Raw genomic sequence first — 16,570 nt, forward strand, 5'->3', positions numbered from 1 at the left:
TTGTGCATCGATTTCTTTCAGCTTCCTACCAAGAACCTCGTAATCCCTTTTGATGTTCTGAAGGCTGTGTCTTGCAGTGTCATTGTTTCCCACATGGACCAAAAGGAAGGGGTATTGCTCAGTAGGTTGACCAGTCTTGTCAGTCTCTCTGTCACATCACGGATCTTTGCCCCTGGGAAACAACACACCTCTCAAGACATCTTGTCAGGCCTACAAATGACTGCTTCTGTACCCCTCAGCAAGGAGTCCCCCACTACGACCACATGCCTCCTCTGAGGCTTAGCAGCAACTGTTCCCTCGGGTGGGACTTTCAGGCTCCCTTGCTGTGTCCCTGAAGTCTGTTCATGCTGCTCTTCCTCATCCTCATTAATAAGGGAAAGAGCTTCGAATCGATTCTCTAGCTGCAAGCTCCCAGAACAATCCCTTCTTGGCCTACTTCTCTGTGTGACATTCCTCCAGCTGTCTGCCTCCTGTGTACGGGAAGTGACCTCCTCCGCCCCAGCATGTTCCTATGCATGGTACTCGTCCAAGATCGTTAGTTCTGTTGTGTCCAGGAAATCCTCCTGCTCCCTAAAGTAGGCAAGTTTAGCCTGAAAATTGCCCATTCTGCGCCTATAAGATCAGTGTTGTCCTCAGAATCCCATTGGGTCAGTATAAAAATAGAATTGGGTTAGCATAGAAATCATTTGTGCTTTTACAAATGTAGCATACAGTAAGTACAGTTCCTAGGGAAACCAATCATTCTGTAAGCACACACACAGCCTTGGGGAGCTAATAGACTGTTGCACAGCAGGTGAGCTCCAGGCAATAGCAACCATTTTACAACTGTGAAATTCAGTGTGTGAGAAATCTGTACTACTACTACTACTATTACTACTACTACTACTAATAATAATAATAAAGTATATATTTATATCCTGCTTCTTCCCTTTTTTGAGATCGAGGCAGGTAACAACAGAGGTTAATACAATATAAAACTTTCTATATAGCATAATACTTATGCTATGCTAAAAGTGTAAAGGATCTTGGTGCATGAGGTAGAAGGAATAGTTGTCCTCCAACTTAAACCCCACAGTGAATCCCAACTAAAGTAAGCCTACTGAATCAGTGGAAACCAGTTAATCATGACTACACTATACGCATAAAATCAATGGGATTTGGTAAGTCAAAACTTTTTTAAAATTCCATACATTCAGTGGGTCTACTCTGGTTGGGACTAACAACTGGATTTACACCTAATGGTAATTTTACAGTTGCCGAGGTGCTATTAAGTGATACCTGTAGCTCGTAATGCCATCAAACAACATAGAAAGGTACTACAACCAATGGTACTGAAACTTGACTAATAGCCCAAGAGACTTGACAGTGGGCCTTATCACACATGAAACTGGAACTCCAATCTGGAGCCCTTCCTCAGCCCTTCTGTAGCGAGGGGGAAGCAGGGTCACTTCAAATCCAAGGCAATTCCCATGATGTATTATCACACATGAAGAACGAAATTGTGGTGCACGCGGATTCAACAATTCGAATTGGCACCCTTATCATGCTCAGTGAGGCTCTGAATGCATCAAGACCTTTTATGCTTCCAGGGTGAAAAAGGGGGCCACTCTCTGGTTCCACTTTCACGTGAATGCAACCCTCGCATGAATTGTTCCTGTCATTTCTCCCCCCCAGCCTCCAATGGCCCCATCCTTTGCTCCCATCTCGAGGCTATGGAATTCTGGGAGTTGGAGTTTGTTGGGGGTCCTTGGCTCGAGGCTATGGAGTTCTGGGAGTTGGAGCCACCGTCCCAGCCTCAAATGGCCCCCTCCTTTGATCCAATCTCTCCCTCCAGCCTCCTGTTTAATTCTCTTCATCCCTGCCATCTACATCTAAATCTACCTTCCGTTTCATTCCCTCCACTCCTGCCATCTACATTTAAATCTACCCTCCTTTTCATTCCTTCCACCCCTGTCATCTAGATCTAAATCTACCCTCCATTTCATTCCCTTCACCCCGTCATCTAGATCTAAATCTACCCTCCATTTCATTCCCTCCATTCCTGTCATCTAGATTCGAAATCTACTCTTCATTTCATTCCCTCCATCCCTGTCATCTAGATCTAAATCTACCCCCCATTTCATTTCCTCCATCCCTGTCATCTAAATCTATCCTCCGTTTCATTCCCTTTACCCCTGTCATCTACATCTAAATCTACCCTTCCGAGCACGAGAAGCAAATGGGGCAAAATTGCAGTGCAGCATGATGGGAAATGTGGGACCTTGGAGGTTTGGGGGAGTGTACAAGGACAGAAGCAAAGTTGCATTCCACACCAGACCAATTCGGAGTGAAATCAAAGTGAGCTTAGAAGCAATTTTTGTGAATTCGCTTGTTACTGAATTCACCAAAATGAGGAGTCACTTTGGATTGACTGTGGAAGCACCTGAGACCAACCCCCCATAGAAAGCAATCACGTGAGATAATACATCATGTTTTAGCATGAATCCGCATGGTTGGACCCACAGTCGCGTCGGAACAGAGCTGCAAAACCCTCCGTGTGGTAAGGCTCAATGATACTTTGTTACAGTACATTTCCACACAGTCATGTAAGTCTGGTTTCCAATCTCAACCTGAAAACAGAGAGGAGAATTAAGATGACTCAAACTTTCTAGAAATCCATGTATTTGTGATGTTAACCTCTAATGGCATATTTAAGAAAGGCAGGTAGGTCAGTCTCTGTTTTGTTTTTGTTTTTTAACATTAAAGATGTGTGTATGTGTTGTTGTTTTAAGGTTTAAAATTATATATGTATTCCTTCAATGTGAAAAAAATATTTGAGCCAGGATTCCTAAGACTCACTCAAACATGTATTCTCATCAGTTAATGGTGGCAGAATCTATAACCAATATCTACAGTGGTACATCCACATAAGCACTACAGAAAGACCTCTGTTGTAACATAAACCATGGTGTTCTGAGTGAATTGATTTACAGATTCTGCTGCAAGTCTTCCAAGGTTTTTTTTAGCAGGGGTTCATTCTGGGTAAATTGGGCACAAGGAAGCTCAGTGGAAACAGGCTGTGTTCTCTCTCTATGCATTTATTACAACACCTGAACAGGTTCAAAGGTACAATTCCCACTGCATACACCAGAGTTGTTTCTTGAGCTCTATTTGAGTGTTCCTCTGGTTATTCTGATTGTTTCAGAGTTATCCAAGCCCCACCATCTTTATTGTCACTTTGCCTTTAAAACCTCTATGGGAAGAGGTGCTTGCCTCACTTACTGTATGAGGAAAACTACAACAGAGGGGGACATGACAAGAGGCTTCCTTGCTTTCACATTGAAGAAACCAGGCTAATAGAATCATAGAGTTGGAAGAGAACACAAGGGCCATCCAGCCCAGTCCCCTGCCATGCAAGAACTCACAATCAAAGAAACCCCAACAGATGGCAATCCAGCCACTGTTTGAAGACCTCCAAAGAAGGAGATTCCACCACTCTACAAGGAAGTGTGTTCCACTGTCAAACAGCTCTTACTGTCAGGAAGTTATTCCTAATGTTGAGGTGGAATCTCTTTTCAATTGCTCTGGGTCCTATTCTCTGGAGCAGCAGAAAACAAGCTTGCTCGGCTTCATTCTCAATGTGACATCCCTTCAAACATTTAAACAGGGCTATCCTGTCACCTCTTAACCATTTCTTCTCCAGTCTAAACGTACCCAGCTCCCTATACCTCTCCTCATATGACATGGTTTCCTGACCTTTCACCATTTTAATCACCCTCCTCTGAACACACTCCAGCTTGTCTACATCCTTTTTGAATTGTGGAGTCCAGAACAGGACACATTATTCCAAGTGAACCCTAACCAAAGCAGAATTACTTTCTTCAGTCTAGACACTATACCTCTATTGATACAGCCTAGAATTGCTTTGGCTTTTTTAGCTGCAGCATCACTCTGTTGACTCTTGTTCAACTTGTAGTCTACTAGAACTCCTAAATCCCTTTCACATGTAGTCTCATTAAGCCAGGTGTCATCCATTCTATATCTATGCATTTCATTTTTTCTGTCTCAGTGTGGTGCCTTACATTTCTCAGTGTTGAAATTCATTTTGTTCATTTTGGCTCATCTCTCTATTTAGGCCATTTTGCATTTTCATCCTGTCCTCTGGGGTATTAGCTACTCTTTCTAATTTGGTGTCATCTGCAAATCTGATAAGCATGTCCTCTCTTCTTTCATCCATGTCATTGATAAAGATGTTGAATAGCACTGGGCCCAGGACAGTGCCCTGTGGGACCCCACTGGTCACTTCTCTCCAGGATGAAAAGGAACCATTTTTGAGCACCCTTTGGGTTCAGCCAGTCAACCAGTTGCAAATTCACCTCACACTTGCATAGCCCACATTTTACTAGCTTATTTGCCAGACTTGAACAAGGCTTAAGTGCTTAATGAATATGCTGCTTCTCCCTCAGAGCATGTTCATTTCATCCAGGCCTATCTCTATTTTTTTTTAAATTGGATCTAAAGCAAGTTAGACAGACCAAGTTTGTTCTTTGAAGAAATGGACAAGGTCTGACTTAAAAGAACATGCAGGGTTGTATTAAAAATAAAATGATCTGGAACAAGAGTAGAAGCCTGATTCAGCAGTAGCAGATCTGGCAACTGTAGCTGTCCCCATCTGCCCTATTTAGGAACTTATTTTGTAATCTTTAAATAGTTTGGGAATTTGTTTAAAGTGAACTGTTGCAAGAGGTCTTGCAAGATTCTACTTACCCAAATAAGGGTATATGTGTCCTAAATCTTACTTCCAGTTTACAGATGCTCTGCATGCTGTCCTTCATGGACAGAATTCCTAATTTAGTGTAATTGTGCACTTTTAATATCTCAAGTTTTAGCATATAGATAGAATTAGAAACTCAAGAGCCAAGTAGAAATTAGGGATGTCTTTGTCACCAAACAATAGACTTGAAAGTCTAAGCAGCTGAGGGGAGGTTTTACAAACTTTTTGAATAGCACAAATTAAGTAGCATAAATGAATGTATTATACAAACTGTAAATTACCATCTTGAATCCTATTGGTATATATGCTGGAGTAACAGTGTAGCTGCTGGTAACAAGGGGATAAAGACCATGGGTACAGCACTAGGAAGGGAGGCACTAGAGAAATAAGCTATTCTAAGCTGACAGAGTTTGTCTTCATTCCCTTGCCACTGCTAAGTGACCATAGAAAAAGTGCAACTGCTTGGATAAGTGCACCAACAGGATACTTCCAGATGCTTACCTTTACTCATCTTGTTCAAATCAGGTGAGCAAACATCTGAATACCAGAAATTTAAAAACATTAAACCTTATTCAGTAATAGAGTTGCCCATGCTGCTCACTTGTCCTTTAAAAAAAAAGGTTCATCTCTTTGGGAAAATAAATAGTGGGTCACTGAGTTAAATTCTATTTTTTGTGAGAGTTAATAGCTGTAGCAGGGCCATGAAATAGTTCCTTTTGACAAAGTGTCTGTCTTACTTTCCCTGGCATGGATCCTGTTCTCAGCAGAACTGTGCTTGAAACCGAGTTGGCTTAATGTGCTTTAGAAAGCCGGAAAGTCTGGATCAGAAATCATTGAGGTTGGTTGTTTGAGATATTGGCAAAGTTATGAGGTGATAACACACTCTCTCTGTACTAAAAACTACATTTATTAGGGTGAGTCTTAGAGAAAACTGGTAAATATATGAAAGTTGGTGAAGTTTATATCAGAAAATGGTACCTTTTTAAAATTGCGTACCTTTTTCTAAAGTCAGGATTCAACTTTCACATTACAGGTTTTTAGTCAAGAAACTCTACATCCAGGTTAGAATAAAAATGCAAGTAAAAAGCTAGCTATCCTATCACTGTCAAATCCAGCTGACAGTAATGGGAGTGCTTGTTCACTCTCTAAAATGTTTTCTTTGGACAGGAAGAAGTACTGATGGAAGAAAGGAAAGAAACTGTCTCTCTTTTGGATACATCCACCTGTTTACTTTTGGGAACAATGCTCCTTCCATGTCATGGTTCTTTAATTGCTTGAGGTAGTAGAATATCATGACAGCCATCACTACCAGCAGCATACATGATCTTTGACTGACATTGAAGGAACTGTGAAGTCCATTCATTGCTATGAGTTGTAATAGGGATCTTCCTTCCACAGACATCTAGTGTACAATATTGCTATCCTCACCCCTAGGGAGATCATCTGAAGTTCTGGGTCAGGGCAGCTGCCTTATTTATTTATTTATTTATTTATTGAATTTCTATCCCACTGTTCTCCCCAGATTGGATTCATGGTGGCCATAATGCCCGATTGTTCTGTTATTTGCATGCCTGTCTGACATGCCATACACAAAAGAGAAAATAAATTTTATGAAGTAATGCATTTCCTAAGAAAGCAGAGCAGACAGGTCCCTTCCCAACCAACATGTACTGTACATGTTCATAGTCTGTTTTCACTACAGCCTATAGGGAAGGGGAGTAGTACATCAGTAGTAAAGCTTTGCATGCAGAAAATTTAATCTCTAGCATCTCCAGGCAAGAAACCTAAGTAGTCTGTAATGGGAAGAGACACTGCCTCAGGCCCCGGAGAATTGCTGCTGGGAGTCAGAATAGACAGCATTTTTGACAGATGGACAAATTTGCTGTTCAATGCATACGTATTGAAGCAGCCCAATTCTTCTTAACATGGAGAGATTCTAAGAAATGAAACTCTGCAGAGATAGATCAGGGTTAGGCAAAGTGTAGCATTGGGGCCACATGTGACCCCTAAAGTTGTTTGCTTGTTGACACACACTCTCTGGACCATTTTTTCTGTTCAAAAAGGGGTGTGGATTGCCTCTTCTGGCAGCCTCTAGAATAGCTATTTCCCCCCCTTAAATCGATTGTAAAGCCTCCTGAACTGTTTAATATAGCAATTGCCAATTTTTCAAAATCCAGAGTGGATTTGGAGTCCTTCTGGTCTGCATTCCCACTTACAAATAAATTGCTTTGCGATCCAAATTGATGGAGTGGATTGCCAGTGGAGCATGGTTCACAGAACATTTGCCCCGATCACATTTTCTTCCTGCAAAATAAAATAAAATAATGCACTTGTGGTTCACATTGATGAATGAATCCATTCAAAGTGGACCTGCTCCATCTGGCCAAAGGGCAAATTTAAATCGATTCTGATCCACGTCTGGTTCCCATTTGTGTGGAATTAATTTATCCAAAAAAGACGCGGATTAAAGACATGGAAAAAATCAGTGTCAAAAAGACACAGGTTAAATAGGTCTAGCACATGGCTCTCCTCTCTGAATTGTTTCAGTGACTCAGTTCAAGTGTGAACCAGGGTCATTTAAACTGATTCAAACCGATTTGCGATCTGGTTTAAAAGATAGTGGGAATGAGGCCCTGGTTTGTTTTTTCCTCCCTAGTTTATTTTAAAGATTTTGGGTAGGTTGTATGTAGGGATGTCATAATGGAGGACCTCCAAACCTGGACAAATGTAGGACCAGGTTTGAAAATGTAGGACTTTTTTTTAAATTTCCTGGCTAGGAAATTTTTTAAAAAGTCCTACATTTTCAAACCCTGTCCTCCTCCTCCTCCTCCCGGCTTGGGAGGACGCCTAGGCCGGCTCCCAAGCCAGGAGGAGGAACGAGGGCCGCTTGGAATTGCGGCGATTGCCGCGGTTCCAGCGGCTTCTTCGTCCTCCTGGCTTGGGAGGACGCCTAGGCTGGCTCCCAAGCCAGGAGGAGGAACGGGGGCCACTTGGAATCGCGGCGATTGCCGCGGTTCCAGCAGCTTCTTCCTCCTCCCTGGCCTCGCGGAGGCCTTGGAGGACCCCGCGATTGTGGAGCCGCCTCCAAGGCCACACTGTGGCCTGGGAGGGAGCATCTCCACGGCCGGAGCTCCGACCGCGGAGAGCGCTCCCAGGCCTCAGCGAGGCCTTGGAGGACCCTGCAGCGCACGGAGGTGGCCGCGGGTGGTGCCGTCCTGGTCTGGGCACCAAACCGGACCGGGACCGGGATGGCACCGCCCAAACCGGGATTGTCCCGCCTACAGGCGGGATATGGCATCCCTAGTTGTATGGCAACAAATTGTCAACAGTTGTCAACCTCAGCATAAAGAAAGAGTAGGGCTTTCAATATGATCCTTGTTTCCCTACATATTTTGCTCTTCATGTCAACTGCCACAATAGGCTTGAGAGCAAAGGATCAAAAATGATAAACAGAAGTGAGTGAGATCCAGCATAACTGTTCCATATACTTTGCCAGTGTTTTTCTAGATTCTGATTGTGAATTGCTTTGTAAGCAAAACAATGGTTCTTGCTGTGGTGAATGTCAAGAAATCTTCAAAATATTCCCACACAGTTGAGTAATCCTCAACACTGAGCTTGCTATTGATCAGACCATGAGCTATTTATGTCTAGACGAAATCCACATAAGCAAAGTAAAAATCCATTCCAGCCAGCCAAATTAGGATACCTGATTACAACACAAGAAAAATTTGAACATGAAATAATACTGGGAGCCCACCCTCCTCCTTTTCCCTCATAATTTTGTGTATAGACATCTTCCTTGTGCGGTGAGAACCTTTGACTCATAGGTGATTCAGTCCATATGTGCTGTTGAGTCAAATTGGCTGCCTCTCAATATTTTTTAAAGACTTGGATTTAGTGTAGAATTTTATATAATCCTCAAGACACTCAAGGCAGCTTACAAAGAAAAATAAAGGTAACTGTTGTATTATAGCCATACAAGGCAAATAAGTGGCAACACAGCAAAATGTCAAAAAATAAAATAAAAATGAGGAAACAAATACTTTAAAATGTGCAAAGAAACAACATAGTAACATTTCAATCTTCTAGGGCATAAAACTAACTTTCAAGGCATTTCATCTGTACATTTGGATTTGATGGAAGACTGTCGGAATTAAAAATACAGCAGATCTAGAAGAATGACTAGATGCATCACCAAGAGTGCTGTTATCAACAATCATTGTACTTCTCAAGTATAAATTTAGGTGACTTGTCCTAAAATGAACTTTTTACATTTCATTAGCATGTGACCCCATAGTTTACATATATACTCTACAATTTATATACAGTATAAATATTGTAGAGAGCCAGTGTGATATAGTGTTTGAGCACTGGGCTATGATTCTGGAGACCAAGGTTCAACTCTCCCCTCAGCCATGGAAACCCACTAGGTGACCATGGGCAAGTCACACTTACTCAGCCCCAGAGAAAGACAAAGGCAACACCCTCCCCCCAAACAACTTGTCTAGAAAACCCAACTATTTGAAGCAACACAACAAAAACAACAATACAGTGGGCCCTTGCTATCCGTTTTGGTTTCATGACCTCCCATAGATATCAAAATCTGTGAACGCTCAAGTCTCATTACATAAAGTGGTATAGTAAAATGATATCTCTGAGATAAAATGGCAAAAATCAAGGTTTGCTTTTTGGAAAGCTGTGGATTGTTGAATTCATGGATAAAGAATCCTTGGATATGGAGGGGCGGCTGTACATGCATCACATAAAAGATGTGTTAGTGAAATGTCACAAGACTGCTTTTTGTATTTATTTCTCTATGAAAAGATATATGTATTGCATATGCACTTTCCTCTTTCAAGATCATATTTATGCACATTGCTGAGGAGAAGGCATTCCTTCCCATTCCATGCCATTTCTGTAACTGGAAAATATATCCCATACCTTCATTATGGTACTTATCCTACTTTACAGAGTTGCAGCCACTTAGAAAATACATAAGCTGTGCTGAATTTGTTGCTAATTGCCCCGAAGTCAACTTTGACCCATACGACCCTATGAATGAGAGATCTCTCTGCTGCAGTTTTGCAGACTTAGAGCCATGTCTTTCTTGAGTCAGCCCACCAGTAATGTGTTCTTCCTCTTTTTCTGATGCCTTCCACTTCACCAACCAGTATCCTTTTTTCTCCACCCATGGCACTACCTTTCCATGGTGGTGGGATTGCATGCTCCTGTGAGGCAAGAGACTATACTGATGGCAGCAGTGCTACTAGTAGGGTCTCCTGTGTCAGGAAGGCTTTTGTTATGGAACCGGACTAAATGTGCCAAACAGCTGCCAGGGAGTAGAAGTAGTAGGAAATGAAACTGACAAGGGACCTCTCACAAATAATGGCAGTGACACCAGAGCTAACATTTAAACAGTACTGCACAGAAGGAGGCATGCTAAACCCCTTCTGAATGTGTTTTGCCATGAAAACCCTATGATGAGACAATTTAAAATGAAACAAGCGATAGCTCCAGAAGATGAGATACTTAGATCAGAAGGAACTCAAAATGTAATGGGGAAAAGCAGGGCACAACTATGAGTAGCACTGTGGCTGACACAGCTGGACTCAAGTCAAAAGGATATTGAGCGGTTGAAGTGTTCAGAGGTGAAAGGAAAGTCCAGAGCTGTACATTATAAGAACATGGACTGTGAGAAGCATGAATCAGGGAAGGCTAGAAATAGTAGAACAAGAAATGGAATGTACAGTATCAACATTGTAATACTGGGGGTAAGCAAGCTAAAATGGACAGGAATGGGACAGTTCTTTTGGTGGCACAGCTGAGGTTGCTGCTATCAAATGAGTGAAGCATCCCCAAGGGTTTTACCTGATGTGACAGAAAGTTTTATCAGGACATTCAATCAGACATGATGGTGAAAAGTACACACATTTCTTCTCAGTATCACGTTTTTCTCCCCAGAATACGCACAGGGCATAATGGATTTATGGTGATCATAGCCACCTAGAAGACAGTGATTGGAATAGATAATGATCTCATCTATTGAAATAATCTATTTTCCCTTAGTAGTTCCATGTGAATTCTCAAATAATGTAGAATAAATAATACTTGATTTTGCAGTGTGACATCTTTTGGGAGCAAGCACAATATCTTTAATTTTGAGACTCACAACCTTCTATCATGTGAACTAGTTTTCTAAACTGAAAAATACAGTTGGCTCTTCACATTTGCAGTTTTGACTTTTGCAGATTTGGATTATTTGTGGATTTGATTAATCTGTTCTTTCTAGGAATGTGTAGGTCTTCTGGTGCAGCTTTGCTGGAACTTGAGCATAGAGTTGCTCTGGAGGATCTAGAGATTGCGAGGGGAAACTAGAGGAAACGTTTCTCTAGCCATTTGTAGGTTCTCCAGTGTGATTCTATGGTCAGTGTCTAGCAGATGTTGACTATAGAGTTGTGCTGGAGGACTCGTCCTAGAGATTCCTCCTGAGGTGTTCTCTCAGGTTAAAAAACATTGTTTTTTTATTTATGGTTTTTCCACATTCACTTGATCAGTTGGAATTGACCTTCACACTCAGGATGGGATCGCTGGATTGTATGTCTGAGGTTATGGTTTTAATTTTCAGAAAAAAGAAACCAAAACAAATCTGGGTAATACTTTTACAAAGATGTAAAATGTATGGTGCCCCTTTTCCTTGAGTCGAACATGTGAGCAAGCACACAACAAAACAAAAATACTTGTTTTAAACAGTGGCCTTCCTTTTGTTTCATTGTATACTGTATATAATGTCCACCTTTGTTGTGGCGGGGGGGGGGTTACTCACATATTATGAAGTGGCACTTTAGTGGCACTTTTAACTGTGTTCTGCTGCTTAACTCTGGATAACTGGAATGTTAGCTTTGAGTGAAACTGCCATTCACACTGATTCCACCGACAGCTCAATGGGGTTGTCTGACTAGCCCTGACAAAACGGAGCTGAAAACCATCCTATTCAGAGAAGCTTTCCCAGGCATCGCATAATTGTCGCTTACTATCTGATGTTCTGTTGTTGGCTGTTTATCGATCCATTTCCTGTATTCCTATGTACTGTATATGTATTATCCTACTTGTGATTATGTATTTTCTCTGGATAATGATTAACCATCCATTATGAAGCCTTGCCCTCCCTCCAGTCCATCTGCCTTGGTCCAGACCTCGGAGGTTGAGAGGAACTGCTGGACCTCTTACCCTTTCCCTCCACCACTCCCTTCTCCTTCTGTGTCATGTCTTTTTAGATTGTAAGCCTGAGGGCAGGGAACCGTCTAACTAAAAAGATTGCATGTACAGCGCTGTGTAAATTTACAGCGCTTCATAAATAAAGGTTAATAATAATAATGGCCTTAGTACAGTCAGACCTCTGTATCCATAGATTCTTTATCTATGGATTTAAGCATCTATGGTTTAAAAATATTATATATACATACACACCCACACACACACACCGAAATATTATTAACTCATTTTTGCTGAGGGCTGTTTCACAGTGGAACACAGTCCCTCAGAGTGATGGAGTCTCCTTCTCTGGAGGTCTTTAAGCAGAGGCTGGATGGCCATCTGTTGGGGATGCTTTGATTGAGAGTTCCTGCATGGCAGAATGGGATTGGATTGGATGGCCTTTGTGGTCTCTTCCAACTTTATGATTCTATGATTGATTGATTTAATGGGACCTTAAGGGAGCATCTGTGGAGTTTAGTATCCATGGGGGGAGCGGGCTGGAGCCAAATCCCAGCAAATATCAAGGGCCTGCTGTATGGGGCTTTCCAGGGGCCGGCTTATCATGAGGCCAAAGGAGGCACTGGCTTCAAGTAGGTGGCATTACTTGGCCATTCCCCTTTGGTACCTGGAGAGGAAGAGGAGGGGCTCCTGGATCTAAACCCCAGCAAGCCCCAAGGGCCCCCAGTCTCTGTGAGGCCAGGCCATTGAAGTTTAAGCAGGAAACAGTGGGGGCTTGGGGCCTGCTGGGGTTTAGGTCCAGTAGGACCCCCCCCCTCATGGGTCCCAAACTGGAGGAATGCTCAAGCCCCATTATATATACACATGGCAGTGTAATATGGGGTCCCTTTATATACAGTGCCAAAACCAAGGTTGTCTTTGGGAACTGATATATGCATATATCCTAAAAGGGAAGGAGGGCGCCTCTGGTTCCCCGGAGGAGGAGGAGAGGCAAGGCTCTTTCTCAGGCCATTCAGCCCCCCTCCCATAGATGTCCTCCTTTCCTTTAGGGCAAAGGGCGGGAATGTAGGGCAGGGCCTGGAAAAGGAGGACGCCTGGGGAAGGGCAGGCCAGCTCTGGGGCCAGCCTTGGTCCTCCCTGCGGCCAGCAAAGGCGGCAGCGGCAGCAGCAGGAGGAGGAGGAGGAGGAGGAGGAGGCGGCGCTGCCGGGCTTTAGGCGTGCTTGGCCTCCTCCTCCTCCTCTGGGTGGCTGCTTGAGGCCGGGCGAGAGGGCTGGGGTCTCCTGGCCGGGCTGCCCTCCTTGAGAAAGGCTCGGGGCCAGGATGATCCTCCCAAGTAAGTCGGGTCCCCCTCGGGAGCCCGGGGCTGGGGGCTCTTTGGAGGGGGCAGGGGGCCAAGAGAAAGCAGGTCCTGGGGCCAGGGAGAGGGAAAGGCCGGAGCAAGGCCCAGAGCCTCCAAGGGCCCCGTCGGGATGGAGGACCTTTGGGGGCCCACGGGTGAAAGGGAGGAGGAGCCCTGGGGGATGGAGTCCTCCTGCAGGGAAGGCTGCCTGGGAAAGAAGGAGGGCCTCTGGCCCCTGGTTGCATCTTCTTCGCCCGGCTCCAGTGGAGGCATTCCTCCTGGAGACAAGGGGGAAAGGCAGGAGCTGCCCGGTGCTCTTCTTAGCTTCCCTCCTGGACCCAAGGAGCCTGAAAGGGAGGGCAGGCCCTGGGGGAAGGGGGCCACAGGCTCCCAAGAAGCCGAGACCAAGGAGAGCATTTGGGTGAGCATGGGCCAGTCACACTCTCTCAGCCTCAGGGGGTTGCTCTCCAGCAGCAGAGGCTTCTCGGGGGCCCAGCAGAATACCAACCCTTGTTTAAAGACCTGGCCATGTTAAAAAACCTGGGACATGAATATGCAGCGCAAAGGGATCTTGGGGCCCTTTGGGAGACTTGGCTGAAAGGAGGAGGCTGAGAGGATGAGCTTCCCGGACTGGAGCCTCCTTCCTCAGATGCCTGGGGCGAATCTAGAGACAGACCTGTATACGCCAGTTGGGTGGGAGAATGCCAGTAGTTCTTTGGCTGGTCATTTCTGGAGGTTGATACTTAGCCTTCCCTGAACTTCAGCCCCCCCCCCCCCCCCGCTTTGAATTTGGGACTTTGGAGTAGGAATGTAGCTTTGTTTTCCCCCTTAAATGGACTTAGAATTGGGTCAGTGGCAGAGGGCCTCAGTCTGTCTGGACCTTAGGGTGAGCCTTCTCTCTCTCAGCTGAGGCTGTTGGCCATGAGGAAAAGCCATGCATGTGATTTACGGCTGTGATTTATCTTTTGCTTAGGGCACATGCTTCTTTGGCCGATGAAGACGTAGCTTCCAGGAGGGGTGTTTTCATTCCAGAATGATAGAAGCCATGCTGATTGGTTCCCACTTGGCACCCATCACATTAGAAAGCGATGCAGTTGTTTGTAAATGTGTAAACAGAGGGTCAGATGGGAAGGAGAGAGGACCTCCTGCCCAGAGCCATACCTTTTGCTATTCTCCAGCCAAACCAACAAGCTCCCAGTTGTCTCTTGTTGCTGTGTCCTTGTTTCTGTGTGCCCTCAGGTCATTTCCAACTTATAGCAGATTTAAAGAGAATCTGTCACAGGAAGCTCCCAGTTACACTTACAAAATACAGTCGGCCCTCTGGATCCGCAAATTCTTTATCCATGAATTCAACCATCCATGATTTCAAACACACACACACACACAAATTCCAAAAGGTAAAGCTTGATTTTGCCACTTTGTATAAGGGATGCCATCTTACTGTGTCTTTGTATTTAATAGGACTTGAGCATCCATGAATTTTGGTATCCACAGGGAATTATGAACCCAGCGGATACCAAGAGCCCACTGTAGTCATTGCAGACATGCCAAAGACCAGGCATGTGAGAATCAAAGGCAAAGTGAGAATCTTGTGAGTCAGAGCTTGCATTCCAGTGATGTCCATGCTCCTGGCAAACACCACAGATGTGGATAGGGAGAATTGAGGTGTGTTACATGACCTTATGTTGGCCTTATCACTGACTCCCCAGCTGCTGCCAACAATGAACCATAGAACAGCAGGCTGCACAAAAGAGTCTGCCAATATACTTGGCTGATAAAATAGAAGGTACAGTAGGACATGTGCCTTCCAGAGTTTGACATTGGCTGATCCAGACACCAAGCAGATCCCATGCATGTTGACTCTGGTTCTGGAACAGATGGAAAGCACTGAAAGAGAACAATGGGGTTAAGAACAGGAGGAGTAGGAGGTGAAAGTACTCCTTTAGCACTGAGACACCCTGCTTTTCTATGTCTAAGTCCAACAAGCACAGCTGAGTAATTTGGTATTGTATAAAGTTTTTTGTTTTACTGCCATAGTAAGATTAGTCATTTTGAGGAGTGAGGGAGACACACTTGATAGGCAGTAGTATAAATATAGTTGGAGAAAATCTCACCCAACATGTTTTCACAGAGGTGATCAAATATATGCTTGGCACAATAGTCCTAATATCCAGTTCCTGTATTAATTGTATTTTCATGTGAATGAAAATGAATTATCAAAATGTAAAGAACCAAAAGGGAGCGTTGATGGAAGCGTAGGAGGGAAGGTGGTTGGGGTTTTTATTTTGTTTTATTTGGGAGGTTTTGTTTTTGGTGATTTAATACAAGAATGAAATCTCTGAATCTTGCAATAGCTGAGCAAATCCCCATTATCTAGGACTTAGGAAAGGTGGGGTGTTCTTTGTAACTGGTAGGTGTGCACCAGATAAGATCCTTGGGAAATTTGTTGTGTACCTGAAGTATTACAAACATTTTAAAACTAGGATGATAAATTTAATTTAGCCTGATTTGCATCTCTGTTTGGGAACTGGATAACAGGTGTGTTGATGGAGGAGTTCGAGTGTCTTGACTTCAAACAGATGTCAATAAAATTATACCACTGAAGCAACAATGGAAAGTTAGTGTAGTAGTGTTTGTTGCTGTGAATTTGCTGGTCAGCTGCATGTTGTAAGTCAGCTCTTCTCAACAAAGTGTCTTCCAAATATTGTAGACCATAAGAGCCACCATCCTTGTCCATGTGTAATCCAAAATATTGTGGAAACTAGTTATGAGGGCTGTTTTATGTTCTGTAATACTAAATGAGAATCTTTAAGAACAGAAACCCATGGCCCTTCATATATTGTGGACTTTATCTCCCATCACAGCCATCAGATATATTGCCTGGGGCTAATCAGCGTTGGAAAGAAAACATTTGGGGGTCTACAGGTTCCTTACCTATGTTTTAAAAGTTAGCAATGAAATTGGAATGCTAAAAAGTACTTGAAATGTTATTCTTTTAAAAAGTTTAACAAACTGTTCAGTAACACAATGTTCGAACAAAGAAAAAAAAACCTCCAGTGTAACAGAGATTCATCTATAAAAAGGAAAGAGGAAGAAATCTAGCACCATCTTTAAGACTGACAGGGCTTTTTTTACCATGTGGATTTCCACACATTTCTTTAGCTTAATATGTCATTTGTCAGTGATGGATATTCTAGTTCCGTTTCTACAAAACAGAGGTTTTTCTGCTTTTATGTTTAACGTATTTTCACATGATACTTGAAAT

General features: G+C 43.4%; 1 protein-coding gene across 6 annotated transcripts in view; it reads left to right on the top strand.

Annotated features, from left to right (window-relative positions):
• The window catches only part of LOC121921588 (rho GTPase-activating protein 7-like), a 114,360-nt gene that overhangs the window by 67,677 nt on the left and 30,113 nt on the right, over positions 1-16,570 (top strand). For 2 of the 6 annotated variants that reach the window (XM_042449878.1, XM_042449879.1), the window contains exon 1: positions 13,181-13,299. The exons of the other annotated variants lie outside the window; for them this stretch is intronic. In XM_042449878.1, the coding sequence (XP_042305812.1) occupies positions 13,287-13,299 (13 nt within the window). In that variant the 5' untranslated portion in view covers positions 13,181-13,286. Of the gene's footprint in view, positions 1-13,180; positions 13,300-16,570 lie in introns of those variants that run through there. 6 annotated transcript variants of the gene reach the window in all.

This window comes from Sceloporus undulatus, chromosome 2, assembly GCF_019175285.1.
Source record: "Sceloporus undulatus isolate JIND9_A2432 ecotype Alabama chromosome 2, SceUnd_v1.1, whole genome shotgun sequence".
NCBI classification, from domain to species: Eukaryota; Metazoa; Chordata; class Lepidosauria; order Squamata; family Phrynosomatidae; genus Sceloporus; species Sceloporus undulatus.